General features: G+C 43.7%; 1 protein-coding gene across 1 annotated transcript in view; it reads left to right on the top strand.

The window, feature by feature from the left end:
- The window catches only part of LOC106571900 (fibulin-2), a 43525-nt gene extending 24950 nt beyond the window's left edge, over positions 1-18575 (top strand). The window contains exons 3-17 of the mRNA XM_045696082.1: positions 1513-1627; positions 2313-2442; positions 5597-5814; positions 5999-6003; positions 6163-6387; positions 7493-7597; positions 8347-8448; positions 10699-10833; positions 13477-13614; positions 14469-14612; positions 14737-14865; positions 15696-15821; positions 16066-16311; positions 16420-16543; positions 17144-18575. Of these exons, the coding sequence (XP_045552038.1) occupies positions 1513-1627; positions 2313-2442; positions 5597-5814; positions 5999-6003; positions 6163-6387; positions 7493-7597; positions 8347-8448; positions 10699-10833; positions 13477-13614; positions 14469-14612; positions 14737-14865; positions 15696-15821; positions 16066-16311; positions 16420-16543; positions 17144-17501 (2300 nt within the window). The 3' untranslated portion in view covers positions 17502-18575. The remainder of the gene's footprint in view (positions 1-1512; positions 1628-2312; positions 2443-5596; positions 5815-5998; positions 6004-6162; positions 6388-7492; positions 7598-8346; positions 8449-10698; positions 10834-13476; positions 13615-14468; positions 14613-14736; positions 14866-15695; positions 15822-16065; positions 16312-16419; positions 16544-17143) is intronic.
- The last annotated feature ends 1018 nt before the right edge of the window (positions 18576-19593 follow it).

Here is a 19593-nt window from a genome sequence, read left to right as displayed (position 1 = left end):
AACAGATCCACGGCCACATTTTGAGCTTACTGTAACTATAAAAGTATTATTATGTAATGATGGAAAGTGTGTATGTTCAAGATAGCATGCAAAGGTCGCTGGTCTGTGGGTTCTTCACAATATAAATATCTGTGCAGAAGCTCAAACAACATTGATCACTTACACTGTGTACTTTCAATGTAATCTCAACTGTAATCAAGGTCATTTGGTTATGCTATTGGATGAAGCACATTAAGTTTTTTTTACATTTATTTCTTATTTAACCTTTATTTAACTAGGCAAGTCAGTTAAGAACAAATTCTTATTTACAATGACGGCCTAGGAACAGTGGGTTAACTGCTTTGTTCAGGGGCAGAACAAGTTCTTATATAAATTCAAAATATCTGACATTGTATTCCCATTTGCTCTTTGTTGTGCTTTTAAATGGTTTAAAGTGCACTGAAAACACATTTAGATGACAACTAAGCCAACAGTCAGACATTGTTTTTCCATTGAAATTTGGTTGTGCTTTTAGATGATTGAAAGCATAGTGATAACACATTGGGAATTCAACAAACTTCAGGCTGTCTTTTTGAGTGGGTGAATAAAGGTTGAAATCTCATTGATCAACGTCTCAACCAAAGATTACCCACATATCCATGTTGAAATGACATGGTGTGCCCAGTGGGACACCTTGGTTAGAAAACATGTTACATTAGCAACACAATTTGTAGCAAACAATGAGTTTGTGTGGGAGAAATGTCCTGAAAGAGGCACATCATAGATTCGCCTAATTATACCAACCAGAGAAATACAGTATTGTAGGCTACAGGCCTACCTTTTCAGCAGGCATGGCTACACTCGGAAACATATCTTTATCCTGGAGGGTTAGGTTCAGTCTGTCCAAAGAACTACAATACAGCACAGGATGCACCAATGAAAGTTGGAATCGATGATCTGGAGTCATCATAGTCATGACCGCTGAGGAGGCCAAGCATATTTTAACTCTAAATGAGATGCTATGTTTTTTCCTCTGTCTGTTCCTAGTGATGTATGGGGGTGATAACGTGTTGCCTGAGCACTGATTAGCCTTCAAGCTAAAATGTAGGATGTATTGGCTCTGAAGTGTACTTTATAGAGTCTAAGGTTTCACAGTGCTCCCTGCCAGGGAAACACACAGAGGTGGAAAATAATAACATAATTTGTTCCTCATTCTGATGAATGTGAATTCAGTCTGTTCACCAAAAACACATTCAGACAAAGTCAACAACTCTTAAAATACATTGTGGAACAGTAAAAGTCAAGCTGGGATGCAGACACACTCAATAAATTTGCTAGGATTTATTCTATTTTGATATTGCATAGACTACAATCTTACACATTAAAACCTGACTTCCATGAAGGACTGAGTGAGATCTATAGCGTGAATGATACAGTCTGAGAGTCTGAGATTGCCCTGTCCAATGGTGATCTCTTTTTTTTCATTTCATGTGTTCCCTCTGAAACACTGTCTGTCTGTCTGTGTTTCTGTAGTTTCTTCCAAGGAGTTGGTGGAGATCTGTTGTGAGACTGGGGAGAAGTGGGCCTCAGCCAATGGCCACTGCAAAAACATGGAGCTCCCCAGAGAGGACAGACACTCCATCTGTCGGTAAGCCCATGGAGACACACTAGACACAAGTACTAGGATGCCCAATTTTTGTGTAGTAATTCCTCATTGGTAGGGACCTGAGTTTTCCTGGTCATGCTCAGGGTCCTACTTAGCTACAGAATGTCTTATAAATGTCAGCTTTACTGCTTTCACTATGCCAATGAGGGATGGCCTGTCTGCCAAGTTTGTTTCTGCTTCAGCTGATGGCAAGGCAACTATGCATTAGTTTAGTTCATTCTAATTTGTGTACATTTTAGCCTACTTAAAACATGATCATCTTATAAATGTATTCTTACAGTATGTGATTTCGCTTTCTGGGCCCATGTCATTATTGTATAGCATGATTCAATGAAAGTTGTCGTTGATGTTTTGAATAAGAAGTGAATGATATGACTTTCTATCTACAATTTGATCACAAATGCCAATATCAAAACCAAACATTTTACAGACCCTCTCATAATCTTTCGAAAATTATATTACATTGCACAGCATAATACTGTTAATGTTTGCTATAATACACTTCCAATTTGGTTGTAGAATAATTCCAGACGATGCTGGTTTTGGCTAAAGGTAGGCAAAGATAGCCAATCTACTACTAGTATAAAACCACAGTTAGGCATCGGCACAGTCAAAACACTGCCTCACATTCTAACATCCCTCCTGTGTTTCTCTCTTTCTCTGCCAGGACGGCTCAGAGACAGTGCTGTCTGGGCTCTCTGAAGGAGAGTCACTGTTTCTCTGGTATGAATGCAGCCAGAGAAGGAACTGTGTGTGAGGTGGACAACAATGACCAGTGTGGAGCTGACTCCTACAAGGTAAAGGTGCTTCCCATGGTTCTGTTGATTGGTTGTTGCATGGTGATGCTACACCAGAGTTGTGGGTTTGATTCCCACATAGGCCACATTACATATAGTGAGTGAAGTTCTGTTGTACTTGCCAAAACCAACTCCTTGAAAAAGATGCACCGCTGTGCACACAACTCCTACTTCTGTTTTAACACTGAATATATGTGCTTGGATTTGAATTAAATCCTTTGTTAAATGTCCATATATTCTTATGTGACCCTGTTTCCTGAACTGTTAAGAGAGCTGATTGAATTTGCAGGGTAAGTCCCCAGAATGATTTAAGGTCAAACATAGCCTACCTGGAATGAATTTAAATCAAACCAACTATCTCTACAAGACATTAATAGCCACAGTTTCATCGATTAAATGTACATTACAGAGACAAGTTTAAAGAAAACCTCCCTGCAGATTTCGACAGGCCCTAGTTATTGCCATTGAAGACCACACCAATCAGGAGGACCGTTTAAAATCCCTCTGTGATTCAATTACCTCTTATTCAATTTAGACAACTAACAGAGGGAGGACCATGTTTGTGGTCAAGGTTCCCACAACTTCATGGTTCACAGTCATGAAACGAGGTCGCAGTACCAGCAGGAGATGTCTCATGACGTTTTCAGCATCCTCTAGATCAATAGCTTGGACTCGCTGGTATTTTGAAAACAGCAACAATATTTAATATTTCTGGGAAAATTTAGCAAGGTCTGTTATGGCCATCAGTGAGAGTCCAGGCATTGTTATGTAGTGTGGAGTTGAAGTGGACTAGCCCATATTTCCAGAACCATTCATCTGCCATCATACCTCTGTTCCAGGAAGTACCCAGATATTAGATATTTTTGTCAGATGTTACTATGGAATACTGAAGTATAATTACAAGCATTTCATAAGTGTCAAAGGCTTTTATTGACAATTACATGAAGTTGATGCAAAGAGTCAATATTTGCAGTGTTGACCCTTCTTTTTCAAGACCTCTGCAATCCGCCCTGGCATGCTGTCAATAAACTTCTGGGCCACATCCTGACTGATGGCTGCCCATTATTGCATAATCAATGCTTGGAGTTTGTCAGAATTTGTGGGTTTTTGTTTGTCCACCCACCTCTTGAGGATTGACCACACGTTCTCAATGGAATTAAGGTCTGGGGAATTTCCTGGCCATTGACCCAAAATATCGATGTTTTGTTCCCCGAGCCACTTAGTTATCACTTTTTCCTTATGGCAAGGTGCTCCATCATGCTGGAAAAGGCATTGTTTGTCATCAAACTGTTCCTGGATGGTTGGGAGAAGTTGCTCTCGGAGGATGTGTTGGTACCATTCTTTATTCATGGCTGTGTTCTTAGGCAAAATTGTGAGTGAGCCCACTCCCTTGGCTGAGAAGCAACCCCACACATTAATGGTCTCAGGATGCTTTACTGTTGGCATGACACAGGACTGATGGTAGAGCTCACCTTGTCTTCTCCGGACAAGCTTTTTTCCGGATGCCCCAAACAATCGGAAAGGGAATTCATCAGAGAAAATGACTTTACCCCAGTCCTCAGCAGTCCAATCCCTGTACCTTTTGCAGAATATCAGTCTGTCCCTGATGTTTTTCCTGCAAAGAAGTGGCTTCTTTGCTGCCCTTCTTGACACCAGGCCATCCTCCAAAAGTCTTCACCTCACTGTGTTTGCAGATGCACTCACACCTGCCTGCTGCCATTGTCACGACTTCCACCGAATGTGGCTCCTCTCCCTGTTCGTGCGGTGCTCGGCGATCGTCGTCGCTGGCCTACTAGCTGCCACTGATCCATTTTTCCTTTTCATTTGTGTCTGTTTGTTTTGTTTACACCTGTGTCCTATTAGTTCATTTTGGTGGGTTTATTAACCTCCGCTGCCTGCTATTCTTTGTGCGGGATTATTTGCGGTTGTTGCTCTGCTAGGGTGCGTGTTTGCGCCACAGGGTTTTTTTTCCTCACGGTCGTGTTGTACCGTTTGTAGTGTATTTAGGTGTAGAGGTTTCTCCTCCGTGTGTTACGTTTATTTCCCTGTGTGTGGCGACTTTGTTGGGTGTGTTTCCCCACCTGTTGTTGTCGATTTTGGGATGTTCAATAAACGATTGTGCTTCTGGAAATTTCTTGCTCTCCTGCTCCTGACTCCTGCACCTATCTCTTCTTAGGAGGCACCTAACAGCCATTCCTGAGCAAGCTCTGTACTGGTGGTGCTGAATCAACTTTAGGAGACGGTCCTGGCGCTTACTGGACATTTTTGGGCGCCCTGAAGCCTTCTTCACAACATTTGAACCGCTCTCCTTGAAGTTCTTGATGATCCGACAAATGGTTGATTTAGGTGCAATCTTACTGGCAGCAATATCCTTGCCTGTGAAGCCCTATTTTGTGCAAACCAATGATGACGGCACGTGTTTCCTTGCAGGTAACCATGGTTACCATGGCAAGGAAACCCTCCTTTTGAAGCTTCCAGTCTGTTATTCGAAATCAATCAGCATGACAGAGTGATCTCCAGCCTTGTCCTCGTCAACACTCACACCAGTGTTAACGAGAGAATCACTGACATGATGTCAGCTGGTGCTTTTGTGGCAGGGCTGAAATGCAGTGGAAATGTTTTTTGGGCATTCAGTTAATTTGCATGGCAAAGAGGGACTTTGCAATTAATTGCAATTCATCTGATCACTCTTCATAACATTCTGGAGTATATGCAAATTGCCATCATACAAACTGAGGCAGCAGACTTTGTGAAAATTAATATTTGTGTAATTCTCAAAACTTTTGGCCATGACTGTATACTCAAGGCCTTGGTGTAATGTTATATATTGTCTTCACCGCCCCACCATGGGCTCTACATAACTCAAGTCGTATAACACTTCTGCACAGCCACACTATATCCCAATGGTTACTATTTCAGTTTTATGTTTCACTCTCCCCCATGTAGCTTGAACGATATCCTGCTGAGACGGAATATAGAGTGTTGAAATAATTGAGAGAGGTGGGGATAGATGTGAAAGAGGAACTTTGAGCTCCGCGTTTTATATGAAACCCCTTAAACATAGCATACAGTATATTGTTTGACCGTACAGTCTTCTTCCAATCAGGCACAATGGATATGGTACATGTCGATGTTGAATCTGTCCACCCTATAGGAGTGTTGCAGCTGCTGCTCTCTGGGGCTGAGGTTCCGTAGCGAGGGCTACCGCTGTGAGGCTCACCAGTACCTGGGTTACCCCTGCAGCCACGTCTTCCTCACCTGCTGTGAGGGAGAGGGGGGGGGCAGGGGAGGAGGAAAAGGGAGGAGAGGGAGATGGCTTGGACAACCTCAAAGAAAGGCCCGCACTGGACCCCACTGCAGTGCCAATAAGAGGTAAAGTCGTGCAGACACGCACGCACACACTACACACACCACTGCACTGTCAAGGGGTAGTGTAACACACCAGTGTACTGCCAAAGAATATCATAAACAAGAGCCTCTTTACCTCTCCTACTAAAGAGAGGCTTTGTAGTGGACTCTTCCCACTTTGTGCACCACACTACCCTGCCTGAGTGAGGGCAGGTTATTACTATACTATACACTCTTTTATAAGGAATAAAGTTCCTGTTCTCTATTCTCTTGTATCCAACTGCCTTGGTTCATCTGCTCTACTTGACTCTATTATACTGTACAACATAGAGGTAAGGCTATTAGTGACAGTCCTCTCTCCTTGTCCTGTAGTGTCAGACACCCCGTTCCCTAAAGAGGCCTTCTCCATCGGGGAAGAGGAGGAGCAAGAGAGGGAGAACACGGTGGAGGGCCCTCCAGAGATGGAGGATGTAGATGAGTGTCAGGTGTACCAGAGCACACTGTGCCACCACAGGTGTATCAACACCCCCGGGTCCTTCAGGTGTGCCTGCTACCCTGGCTATGTGCTGCAGCAGGATGCGGCCAGCTGTTTACCAGGTAAAATAAAACTTCTCGTAGGTTATTAGAGTGTGTCAGACCATGCACCTTACAGTACTCCACTATACTGTATGTGCAAGATCACTTCGCTAATAGCCTGGGTGTCTGACTGTTTCGGCATTGAATAACGGCACACAGTTGCCTTAATTGGCAAGACGACGGCAAGTTGGATAAAGTGGAAACAGATTGGCAACCCTGAAGTATAGAACAGTTATGTAAATGTCAGTCCATAAAACCACTGAAAGAGGACTGATTCCTGAGTGTATTATCTTTGTGCCAGGTAGTACATTGTGCCAAAGCAAACAGTATGATTGACGGAATTCCGTGTTTTCAGATTCCTGCTAGTCTCTATCTGTCTATATTTATCCACACTTTGACAGTATATGATTTTCCTGCTCTAACTGGAAAGAGTACTGTCTGATTGAATGATCATTGTTATCGAGATAGAACATTCAGAATCACTTCCTGATCTCGTAGAGGTGCTCACCTAATAGCTAGTAGGCTAATGCTCACCATCATCTGATCACGTTTAGATTGTAGAGACTGATCTTGGAGATTAAGCTTTTTTACTGAAATAGATAGATGTTGTAGCTGTATATCATTAACGTCTCATACTGTTTCGATAAAGCCTCTTGTCACAGCTATTACAACAGTAGCCTACATACATTTAGATGAGTAAAGAAAGTATTTCCAGGTATTTCCAACCTACTGTACTGTAGGATACTGTAAGTGTATTAGACCTTTAATGGGGCTTTCACCAGCACAAGCCTGTCGCCACAGGAATCTGATGTGAGACCTATTTTACAGAAAATTACAGTGAGTCTGCAGGTTGAGTCCCACTAATAAAAACACAGGTTTGTCTGCAGGCCATGCCTTTTCCTATCGTACCCCAACTCTCTCTCTCTCTCTCTCTCTCTCTCTCTCTCTCTCTCTCGCTGAGGGAACTTTTATCTGTGCTCTGTGGCTGTCTAGTCTCATATCTGTGGATGAATTGAAGGCATTTCACAGATTTCTCCTTATCCAGATAGATAGGATGACTTGGCGGTTTGTTGGTTATGCCGTTTAATTAATCTTTTCCGTGATGAGTTTATTCCTGTTTTCACAGAGACGGTGGATGAAGAGAACAGACTGAGAGAGGATGACAGGCCAGAAGTTGGGTCTACCTCCACCGTACCCCCCACCACTACAACCCCTGTCAACCCCTGTGAGGGTGAGTACAACCTCACTGTAGGCCAGGGTGGTGCCTTCTACTGTAAACCTGGCAGACCACAATGTTTTCATATCTTAAAATCTGTTATTAGTCTTGATAGGAGAAACCAGACGCAGGTCTGGAATCAGTGTGTGAAAGTAGTCCCATTAGCAATAGAGGAACCATTAGGGCACAGCCTATTAGGTAAGAAACAGAAATGTAAATCATTAGTCAGCCATCCGGTCCCTTAAGAGACCCCAAGGCCCAGAAGGTTTTTAGTTATGCACCCTTCTAGTGTGATTCATGTCACATTCCTTCACGTGACAGTTTTTTCCTCAATACCATTCAATACCATTCCATTAGTTCCGTTGCAGCTATTACCATGAGCCCTTCTCAATTAAGGTGCCACCAACCTTTAAATGTCACATACAAGTATTCCAATTGCATCAAAGGCCATGAAGCTCTTGTGTGTATTGAGAAGTCTCCAGCCATCCCTGTGTAGTCCAGCATATTATATCTAGCGTGGGTCTCCTCAGGGTGTGTGTTTGCCTCCATAACTCCAGGGTGGGGTCCGGTCCCAGCGGCCGCAGGAGGAAATACAATACAAACAGGTCAGGGGTCAAAGTGGAAACAGGAAATGAGTGAACAGGGATACAGTAAATCACACAGAGGTTATCTAACACACATGCAAGGCCAGGGACCTGCCCACTCTGACTTATGTCACCCTGACTACAGTGTGTTTTGGTGTGATGTTGTGCCCCTCTGAGCAGGAAATAGCCACTGTATGCAACAGTGCTCCTCAGTGGCCGGAAGGCCTCACTGCTCCTGTTTCCCAGGGTTCTCTCTGATGGCTGACGGGCAATCCTGTGAAGGTAAGGGACTCGCACGCACACACACAGAGCACTAATCCCCTTTTCTCATAATGACACTAGAGGAGACGCTCAGCTGCAGATAAACAGAACCTCATATTCAGAAGCAGGCTCCACTATGGGATTTAATTCGTTTCTATCTATGTGATCTCACACTGTTCCTACACTACTACACGTCACACACGTCTACCGGTTGAGATCTCCCTGACCAAATCAAATCAACACACAATATGGGATTGTATGGTTCAGTGGCGGTCGGTGATGTTTAAGATGAGGGAGGACGATTTTTCTTTTCACGAGCATGGCCTTATTTCTATTACAGCATATTGGATGACTGTCATTCATATTCCATTCACCCAGTTCATTGTAACAGCGTTAGGTTTAGGCTACTGCATGATACTCAAATTCTCCCTATACCCATCATGAGGTTGCTACAACCTAGCCTATGAATGAACGTTTACAATGTAGATGCACACAGGTCGAGAGAAAGATTTGAGGTGACAGACAGTTACACGTTCAATACCGCCTTGCACACTCTTGCCTGCATCTAGCTGATCTAGGGTGTAATCATTAGTCCAACAGTTGCAAATGAGAGTTTCTATTGGACAAATTTGTTTATCCCCGTTTCGTTCCATTTAAGAAATGTTTTCCAACAGTATCGGCGGAATGAATACACCCCTGATCACGCGTAAACACAGTTCACTTTCACAGTAGCCACGTAACGTGAACTGTGTTTACCCGCGATCAGTGGTGTATTCCTTCTCACATCTATGCACTCTCCTCCTCTCACATTTTCCCTTCTCTTGTGGACTTCAATGTACAATACATCAGCTGTATGTGACCAGGCAAAAAAAACTTTCCAAGCCAAACCATATCATAATCGCTACACACAGCCCACATCGTTGTCACCATATTAGCTAAAGTAACATCATAGTCAACATAGCTAATATAACTAATGCCTTAGTAAACCTACAGAAATCATGCATTAACGTTACAGTGTACAGTCAGTAAGCAGTTTAGCACATACACCGGCGGACCCCGGTGGCAATGAATTAGTAAAACCAAAAGCTTACCTTGACATGGAAGAGTTCCAGTGTTGTGTTGGATAGTCATAGTCAGATAGCTAACATAGCATCCCTCTGTTTGAGCAGGGTGTTTGAGCAGGCTAAACTAGTTCGCTGCATTTTCAAGTTAAGTAAGTGAAACTGAAAAACAATGACAGTCTCTCTCTCTCTATCTCTCTTTCTTGCTTCTCTTTCATTTTGGAAGAAATGTATTTGTTCAAAACTGTTCATCTATTGTCTTTCTCTCTCTTTGAGTCAACTACTCACCACTTTTTATGCACTGCACTGCAGTGCTAGCTAGCTGTAGCTTATGCTTTCAGGACTAAATTCATTTTCTGATCCTTTATTTTGGGTGGACAACAGTTCATGCTGCAAGAGCTTTGATAGGTTGGAGGACGTCCTCCAGAAGTTGTCATAATTACTGTGGAAGTCTATGGAAGGGAAGAACCATGAGCCTCCTAGGTTTTGTATTGAAGTCAATGTACGCAGAGGAGGACAGAAGCTAGCTGTCCTCCAGCTACACCATAGTGCTACTTGTAGACCTTCATTGCAAGACAGTTTGTTTTTATCAATTAGTTGGTGATGTACATTTATTCACTATAGTTTTATGTTTTATGATTTTTATGAAATTCACTGAGGAATATGGTCCTCCCCTTACTCCTCTGAGGAGCCCTCTCTGGTGTGGTTGTGTGGTTGTGTGGTTGTATGGCTGTATGGTTGTGTAGTTGTATGGTTGTATGGTTCTTACGATGAAGCCATCTCTTCTTGCAGACCTAGACTTCCTGCTTGGTGGCGGTGGACTGTTCTGTTGTGACCTGGTGAATGGTGGTGCAGTGTGTTGACAGATCTCTCATTGTGTGAGACTTATACCCAGTGGCCGTGCCCCCAATCCCTCCTCTCTGTGGAGGCCAAGGCCAGGGCCATGCAGGCTGCTTAATCTATCTGGGACTGGCACTGTGTTGCACTGAGAATTACACATGACCAGAGGTGACTATAGGGGTTATTCTAATGTGCTTACTTTCTTTCTCTCTCTCTCTCTCTCTCTCTCTCTCTCTCTCTCTCTCTCTCTCTCCTGCCCCTATTCTGTCTTTCCACCTTTATATCCCCCTCTCCCATTTGCACTCCTCTCTCTTGCCATCTCTCTCTCTCTGTATCTTCCTCTTTCCCCCCTCACTCTCTTTCCACACAGATATCAATGAGTGTTTGATGTCCACCCATACCTGTCAGATGAATGAGCATTGTGTGAACACGGCTGGGAGTTTTGTGTGTCAACGTCAGATCACCTGTCCTCTGGGTTACCAGATCAGCAACGATGTCTGCGAAGGTACTGTAGCTGCAATCTATAGCAACGCCCAAAGCATTCACTCTCCAGTAGGCACATGTGTAACTTGTAGCAACACAACAACTGTGCATTAACTTGACCTTTCACAATGTGAGGAAAGCACATTGTTTAGTTTTACAATCACAGTTGCCACCCTTGGGAGTGAATACGAATCAAAGGTTTGGGAGCTGCCTATCAGATCTGTAACCATTCGTCATGTAAGCTACAGTGCAGTTATAACACAATTTCGCAACTGACCACACAAACAAGTCATTTCGATGCTGAATATGATTACAAACTAGATAATAGCATTATGCTGTAGTTTCGGGTTTTGCTCTGTCTCTGTACGAAGAACTCATTTGACTTGTGTTTATGTTGGTTGTGCCCACTGCTCCAATGTCAAAGGAAACCTCAGAGCGTTCTTCATTATTTCCATAACCCACACTTGGCAGAGTATGCTAACGCCGGGCTCTTACACACAGCCAGTGTGCTCTGAGATAGATCTGTGAGATGAGCGGGTTGATAAAGTCCTGTTGGTGATCACTGAAGGATGAGTCTCAATGGGCTCTGGTAGAGGCTTCAATGTAAATTAAACTCACGCAGCGGTGAACCAAATGAGCATTTAAACAGGGCTCATAACGGCTGCCACTTCAGACGGCTCGTTGGAGTGAGGTGTGTTTCTACTCCCCTTTGAATTCCCTGCCCATTACCTCTTACACATCGACCAATCTCGCTCTCATCGACTGACGTCCACAACCCCTCCCGCATCTTAGAGAGAGCAGCTTCCTCAAACCAGGAGCAAAGTTCTCTCCTCATTGCTTACTCCAGGAGTTGATTGCCATCCCCAATTTCTTAGCCAATAATTGCAATCCCTGCTTGAGGGAGAGTGAACTCCCTGGTCTCTGTGAGCTCATCGAGCCAGTTCCCTCCTTGATTTGTTGTGAGCCAATTACCTTCCTACAGTATTGCTTTGACTGCGACTGAACACCCTGCCAATCTCTCACACGTTTATCCCTAGTCTCTGTCTCAGTGTGTCTGGGTCTGTCAGACCTGTGCTAGCCTTACCAGGCATGTCTCAGGGCCAGGATGGTGTTAATAAGCTAGTTAAGCCCTGCCCTACCCAGGGGACATACTGGGGCTTTAGCGTGGTACATACTGTATAATTTCCCTACAGGGATCATGGAGCCTCACGCACGCATACAGTACATGCGGTTTCACGCACAGAGTAGGACACACACTTGGTTGCTTGCTGCATGCACACGCATGCACACCCAGTTGGTCAAATATTTGTTTGTTTAGTATTCTTGTGAGGGCTTCTGTTCCCCACAAGTATAGTTAAATACATCCACACACACACACACACACACACACACACACACACACACACACACACACACACACACACACACACACACACACACACACAAAATTGGCTCTTTAAGTCCTGTTTATGACAGATGTGATTTCCCTACAGTGATGAGGCTCTGTACAGCAGCAGATATGTCAGCATTGACAGCTGGGGAATCCCAGTGTAGACAGGTGGAGGAGCTACAGCACAGAGCTGGGTGGGTGGAAATGGGTGCTCCCTTTTATATTTGAAGTAGAAATTGTGCACCAATGTTGCATTTTAAAAAGCCTGTAATATTAAATGAAGTGGCCTTTAATGTAGACCACATGGATAATTGACTTGCTAAAGGGCCAAAATGCAGCATTTTGACATGTCAACCCTGTGTCACCTCTACGAAGATTTTGACCTACTTAACCCCAACATCATTCACCATCATTGTAAAGCCCTAGTTATTTTGTTGCTTTGACAGTCATTTCTGAAGATTATTATTTATTTCATGTGGTTAGTCATTCATTTACATCTGTCCCTCATTTTAAGGTGAACCCTGCTACGTGAACTGAATTTTTTACTTCAAAAGAAACATTGAACATTTAATAGTCAAATCATAGTGTAAAAGCAAGTGAGTTAGTCCTACTCTTCTTGGCCATTCCTGGTGTTTTGTGGTGGAAAGCTGAGCAGGTCGAGCACAACACGTCAACCCTGTTATCAATAGATAGACATGCTAGAAATGTTTTAACAATTTCATTTGTTTTGTGAAGCTTGCATTTAATTGCCACTCCCTGTTGCACACAACAAGCTTCCATTTCCCCTGTCACAAGAGGATTTATGTCTGATTAAGATGAAATCGTCAACCCTGAGAACGCTAGAGAACAGTCAGACTAATGCACAGCACTACTGTCTGATGGGCTGACTCAATGGAGACAATTCATCATGTATCAATAATAGGCTCTACCTGCTGTAGAACTACTGCAATGAGGATGATTGATAGTGGGATCACTCCTTAGATCCTCTCTGAAGTTGGAGAACAAACCATTTTATTGTTGAGGCGAAGAAGAGTTGTTTGGATAGATCTATGTGGAATGATTTATCTGGCAATCTATCTCAAAGCCACAGTGACACCCAGTGGTTACAGTAGACATGACACTCTAACAGGCTTGCAACGTATGAGTAGTTTTGCTTCTCTTCTAAGCAACTCAATGGATTACAAACTGACATTAGCTCACCAACCAAAAATGTGTAATGTATTAGGTTTTATTTCTAACCTACATCCTGTTTATAATCACTGTCTCTGTCCACAGATATTGACGAGTGTGTTCAGGGGACTCAGAACTGTGGGCCAGGCTTTGAGTGTGTGAACAGTGAGGGTTCGTTCAGGTGTAACGCCAAACCTCACTGCTCCATGGGCTTCACACAGGACGCACATGGGAATTGCATCGGTAAGAGGGGCTGTCCGCACTGACTGGGTGGGCTAGGCCTGGGCAGACCTGGGCCACTGTTAACAAGTGTAATAGTATGAACATAACTATAGTAGTGTGTCAAAATGAACATAATGGTTTACCCAGTCCTGATCAGGTAAAGAGTGGCTAAATGCCACACAAGTATTAAACCAACACCCAGAAGACCAGACCAGGTACAGAGGGGTTAAATGCCACACAGGTAGTGAGGTTTAAACCAACACCCAGAAGACCAGACCAGGTACAGAGGGGTTAAATGCCACACAGGTAGTGAGGTTTAAACCAACACCCAGAAGACCAGACCAGGTACAGAGGGGTTAAATGCCACACAGGCAGGGGATTAGAGGGGAGCACAGCAGACTGCAGCCGGGCGGATGAAAGCCAACCCTCCTCCTCCAGTCAGTGCATTCTGATGCTGAGGAATGAGCCCGAGGGACAGGAACTGGGGCATGTCTAGGCAATTCTGAACCACTGTAAAACATTGTAAAATGCACAGTTAGAAGATTAGAAATTAGAGTTACACACACACACACACACACACACACACACACACACACACACACACACACACCAAATTTATCCCAAGGAATGGAAGTGTATGCTGCGTCTGCCTCTGAGCAACACAGTTTAACTAAATGGCTGCCACTCTCTCTCACTCTCTTTGTCCCCTCTTTCGCCCTGTCCTCCGGTTTTCCCCTGTTCTTCCTTTTCCATCCTCCCTTCTCAAACTGTCCCTCCACACACCCACATCCCCTGTTCCCTCCCCCCCATGTGACTGACCCTCTCTCTTCCCTCCGTGTTCATCTTCCCTCCATCACTCTCTCTGCATCCATCAGACATAGATGAATGTGGTGTAGTAGGCCAGCCCTGCAGTCGTGGCTTTAACTGTATCAACACAGTGGGATCCTACAGCTGCCAGATGAAGATCATCATGTGTAACCGTGGTTACCACGCAAGCCCTGACGGAGCCAGGTGCATAGGTAAGAGGTGGAGTAGTATACAGATCTGTGGTTTTCATTTTCATGGTTACCACCAACAAGATCTCTCCTCTCTTCGTCTCGCCTCTCTTCCTCGCGTCCTCTCTCCCTCACGTCCTGTGTCCAGATGTGGATGAGTGTCAGAGCGCTCTGCATCGCTGTGGTGAGGGACAGATCTGCCACAACCTGCCCGGCTCCTACCGCTGTGACTGCAAGACGGGCTACCAGTACGACATGTTCAGGAAGATGTGTGTGGGTAGGTACTGTGTGGCCTACTGACCTCAAGCAAAGAAGTTGACACTTTTCACTTGCTTATTGAAATGAACTCTTTGTCAGAATAGTTCTGGATCATTTTGGTAGGCTGCTTGCAATATGGAGTCAAATGTTCAGATGCTGTTCTGTCTCTATCGCTCTTTCTTAAATTGAGAAGTAATATATAGTCCTCTCTCTCCGAGCCCCCCCACCTCACCTTCATACCATTCCTGTACCATACCGGGGTATATGGTATGTGTAAAATAACACAAAAACACAAAAAATGTATTTAGGCAGCAGAGAGGGGATTGATTGTCTCTGCTGTAACCAAGAAGCTTGATCTTGCAAGCTAGCCACTTAGCTAGTAAGTTAGCAAACCAAATGCATAACTGGAGCCCTGAGCTGGAGATACAATATTAGATAGTTAACTTGTAGCTTTTTTACGGTACGTATATGGTATACCGCCCAAGCCTATTTTGTTCCTCGCCTGGTCTTCTCTGTATTGTGTCAGAGTTGCTGCAGTTAGTCTCCCAGGCAGCCAGTCAGCCTCTGCAGAGAACAGTGTGCTGATTCACTGGGTTGTGACTTTAATAATAATGGACTCCAGTGGGATGTTTAGACTATCAGCAGGCAGCTGGCCCCTCCACTTCATACCCCTATTCACACACACATACACACACTAAGGAGGTGTACAAAAACATATACATGCGTTTTGTAAACACACTTTCTCTCTCACACCCACATTCTCTCTCTCTCTCTCTCTCTCTCTCTCTCTCTCTCTCTCTCTCTCTCTCTCTCTCACACACACACACAATCTCCCTCCACTCTCGTCAGATGTGAATGAGTGTTGGCGCTACCCCGGCCGCCTGTGTGCCCAAACCTGTGAGAACACCCTGGGATCCTATCAGTGCTCCTGCACCGCCGGCTTCAGCTTATCCAGTGATGGCAAGAACTGTGAAGGTGAGTGTGCGTGTGTCCTGTTACACCCCCAGCAGGACAGAGAAGGCTTTTGTTCCCCCCGTCACACCTCTAGAGGACTGTGAGATTGGACTGATAGTCTAAAGCCAGTAGTGGCTGTTGGCGGAGAGACATAGAGCCTTAAACATATTGCATTCTGTGACATCATGGACATCATGACATTGTTTCATGAGTTACTTTGAAATGCTACAGCGACGGTTTTATTCCATCTTTGAATGTCTTACAGATGTGAATGAGTGTCTAAGCAACCCCTGCAGTCAGGAGTGTGCCAACATCTATGGCTCCTACCAGTGTTACTGCAGACAAGGCTACTACCTGAGAGAAGATGGACACACCTGTGATGACATTGACGAGTGTGCTCAGAGCATTGGCCACCTGTGTTCCTTTAAGTGTGTGAACGTCCCAGGGAGCTACCAGTGTGCCTGCCCTGACTACGGCTACACAATGTCTCCCAGTGGACGCGCCTGCAGAGGTGAGGAAACAGTGATAGACACATGCCATACACCTAATACATACACACATTACATACACCTAATACATACACACATTACCTCTGAGCTGACTATGGTTTGGGTTACAGACATAGACGAGTGTACTATCGGGGCCCATAACTGCTCCTTGGCTGAGACCTGCTACAACATCCAGGGAGGCTTCCGCTGTCTGTCCTTCGACTGTCCACAGTACTACCGCAAATCCTCTGACACGTAAGTTACTGTATCTCAACTCATCCGTTATCCCAGCAGTTGAATTTAAGAATTTTGTTGTTGTCGGAAAAGTTCAAACAAAAAAATTGGCATTTTCAACAGCGTTTTCATGTTGCCCTCTGGGGCTGGTCAACTGTGTTCTCTTGATTTTTCTCAAAGCTCAAAGTTCTTTTGAGGTCTTTCTCCAATCTGGTGCAGTGTACACGGGAGGGAACAATGTTTCCCTTGAGGGTAATGTGTCAGGCTGGGTAATCTGATCTAAGCTGTGAAACAGAAAGCCCACCTGGGACAGAGGCCATGATACATCAGCTAGGAGTAGGAAGATCTGTCTGGAATCACATTATTGAGTTTATGGCTTCATCTCTCTTCTATTTCTCTTTGGTCTTATTTTGAAATGACCTGGACAAACAGACATGTTTTGCCTATAAGATTCTGACCCTTTGACCGCTATTATTTGATGTTTTGATTTCATGACTCTGGCTCTCTGACTCGTGTTTTTACTATACTCATTCTGTAAATTTGACATGTTTTTATTTATTAATATTGTTTTTCATTATAGTGATTATGTGTGATTCTGACTCTCATTGGCTGGTCCTCTAGCCGCTGTGAACGGCTGAGCTGCCCCAACTTCCTGGACTGTCAGAACTCTCCCCTGCGGATCACCTACTACCACCTGAGCTTCCAGACCAACATAGTCATCCCCGCCCAGATCTTCCGCATTGGCCCCTCCCCTGCCTACTCCGGGGACAATGTCATCATCAGCATCACCCAGGGCAATGAGGAGAACTACTTTAGCACGCGGAAGCTGAATGCCTACACAGGCGCAGTGTACCTGCACAGGCAGGTCCATGAGCCCCGGGACTTCCTGATCGACGTGGAGATGAAGCTGTGGAGACAGGGCACCTTCACTACGTTCCTGGCCAGGCTCTACGTCTTCATCACAGCCAACTCACTCTAACAGACTGGCCCCCAGCCTCCCCCTCCTCCTACCCACCCCCCTAATGGACAGCCAGTTCCCCTCTGACCCCCTACCCATCAATGGACAGTATGAATTTTGACAATAAGTCAGTCAACTTCAATAATTATACCAGTTGCCCAATTTTATAACACACTGATGATTAGGGTTGCAAAATTCCTGGAACTTTCTATAAATTCCCTGGTGTTCCCGAAATCCTGAATGGAAGATTCCCGGAATCAGGATTTCTAACCAGGATTTCTGGAAAACCAGGGAATTTATAGAAAGTTCCAGGGATTTTGGAACCCTACTGGTAATAACAAAAGTCGTTTTGCACTTTAAAAAGAAATATGTTTGAACTTAAAAAAAGAAGTGACCTGGCTGCCTTGGAATTGGTTATGTCCACTCAGTAGGTGAAGATGAGTTGACAAAACGTAAAATGAGTGACATTAGTTGATTTACCTTGAAATCTAAAGTCAGCGAGCTAGAGGTAACACTAGTTTTTACAGCCTAGAGCAGGGGTAGGCAACTAGATTCAGCCACAGGCCGATTTTTGTCGGAGCTGATGGTTGGGGTGCCGGAACATAATTATTGCCATTTGTACACTGCAAATTGACCACAACTAAGCCCAAAAAGAGATTGTATTTGAAAATAACAATAATTTCATACCTTGATTACACTGATACATGATCACATGTCTATTTTTTTTTCGTGGAAATACTTGGGAATACATTTCCTAATTGTATTTTGTTACTAAATCACTTGCGGGCCGGTTTTGGCTTGCGGGCCGGATGTTGCTGACCCCTCGTCTAGAGTGTCTTTAACCCACTAAGACAAGTTACAGTATCAGTGCCTCACTCCAAATTATCATTTGATCTTTTATCTCCCTTATGCTGCTGTTCCCTTCTATCCTCTTGAAGAATGTTGTACCACTATGCTAATTTAATATCACAGTATATTATGACTTGTATTTGTACCTCTGTATTATTCAGACACATTATGCCTGGATGTATCATATTTCTGCTGGTTTTGTAAGCTGCAAATTATTGTATTTTTTAACTAAAACTACACAAACTGTTTGATGTTCCGTGTCTATATAACCTATAACAGTATCCATATATGGTGAACAGATTCAAATGAAATACCAGGCAAATTTTTGGACACATAAAATCCTTAAAACTTATGAAAAGCAATCAATTCAATTTACTTAAAAGTAAACCAAGTTACTGCTACTCCTATCAATGTTCACAAAGTACAAGTGATTCCAGACAAGAATTTTCAACTTGTGTTAGACTTGGGTGAAGTGATTACGATATGTCAGAACATGTCACACTGCAAATATACATGCCTTTTTACATACCTTTTTCACACCTTCCTAGTGAGATCACCACAGTGAGAGAGGCCTTCATTTACACTATCTACCCACAATATAAAGACACATGTTTTACAATGACTAATAAAAACAAGCTAATATCATAGTATGAAATGCCTGTAATAAAAACATGTAATGATCTTATCGTATAATAATATAATGAATCACTATATGATGCAGATGTTTTTTCTCCCACTTCCTCTCTGATTTTGTAGCACTTTTTGAAAGAGTAACATCTCCATCTACAGGACATAGTGTATTCTACACAGTCTGTTGTCATACACCAGTGATGCATGGCTGGAATTCAATCAAACTCCCAATGGAAATGTTTAGTGTCTGTTGACAAACTGCTGCCCACATACACTACCTGGGACAATAGTAGGTTTTCACAGAATCCAAAATTCATTCTGTGATTTTGTTTGAATGTGGCACAGAGCTACTGTGTTAATACCACAATGCAGGTTTGATTCGATTGAGCCCATAGCTACTGAAATGTTTGCCACTTGCCAGTGGAATCTTGTTTTTTATATTCGGATTATTTTGGTTTTATCTGAAGGTCAGATAGAGTACAGAATGTGGGACTATAATTAGAATCTCAGAATGGAAACTTTTTTTAAATGGAGTGTATAAAAAATATTAGATGCCCTCCCTGTTTTTTTATGAGCTTCAGTTTGCGCTAAGGTCATCTGCTCCTCTAGCCCTGGGCTCTGAGGACCTCCCTTA

The sequence above is a fragment of the Salmo salar genome, chromosome ssa15 (genome assembly GCF_905237065.1).
Source record: "Salmo salar chromosome ssa15, Ssal_v3.1, whole genome shotgun sequence".
Classification (NCBI taxonomy): domain Eukaryota; kingdom Metazoa; phylum Chordata; class Actinopteri; order Salmoniformes; family Salmonidae; genus Salmo; species Salmo salar.
The sequence above is the reverse complement of the archived record's forward strand: the minus strand, read 5'-3'. Positions and strand labels throughout refer to the sequence as shown.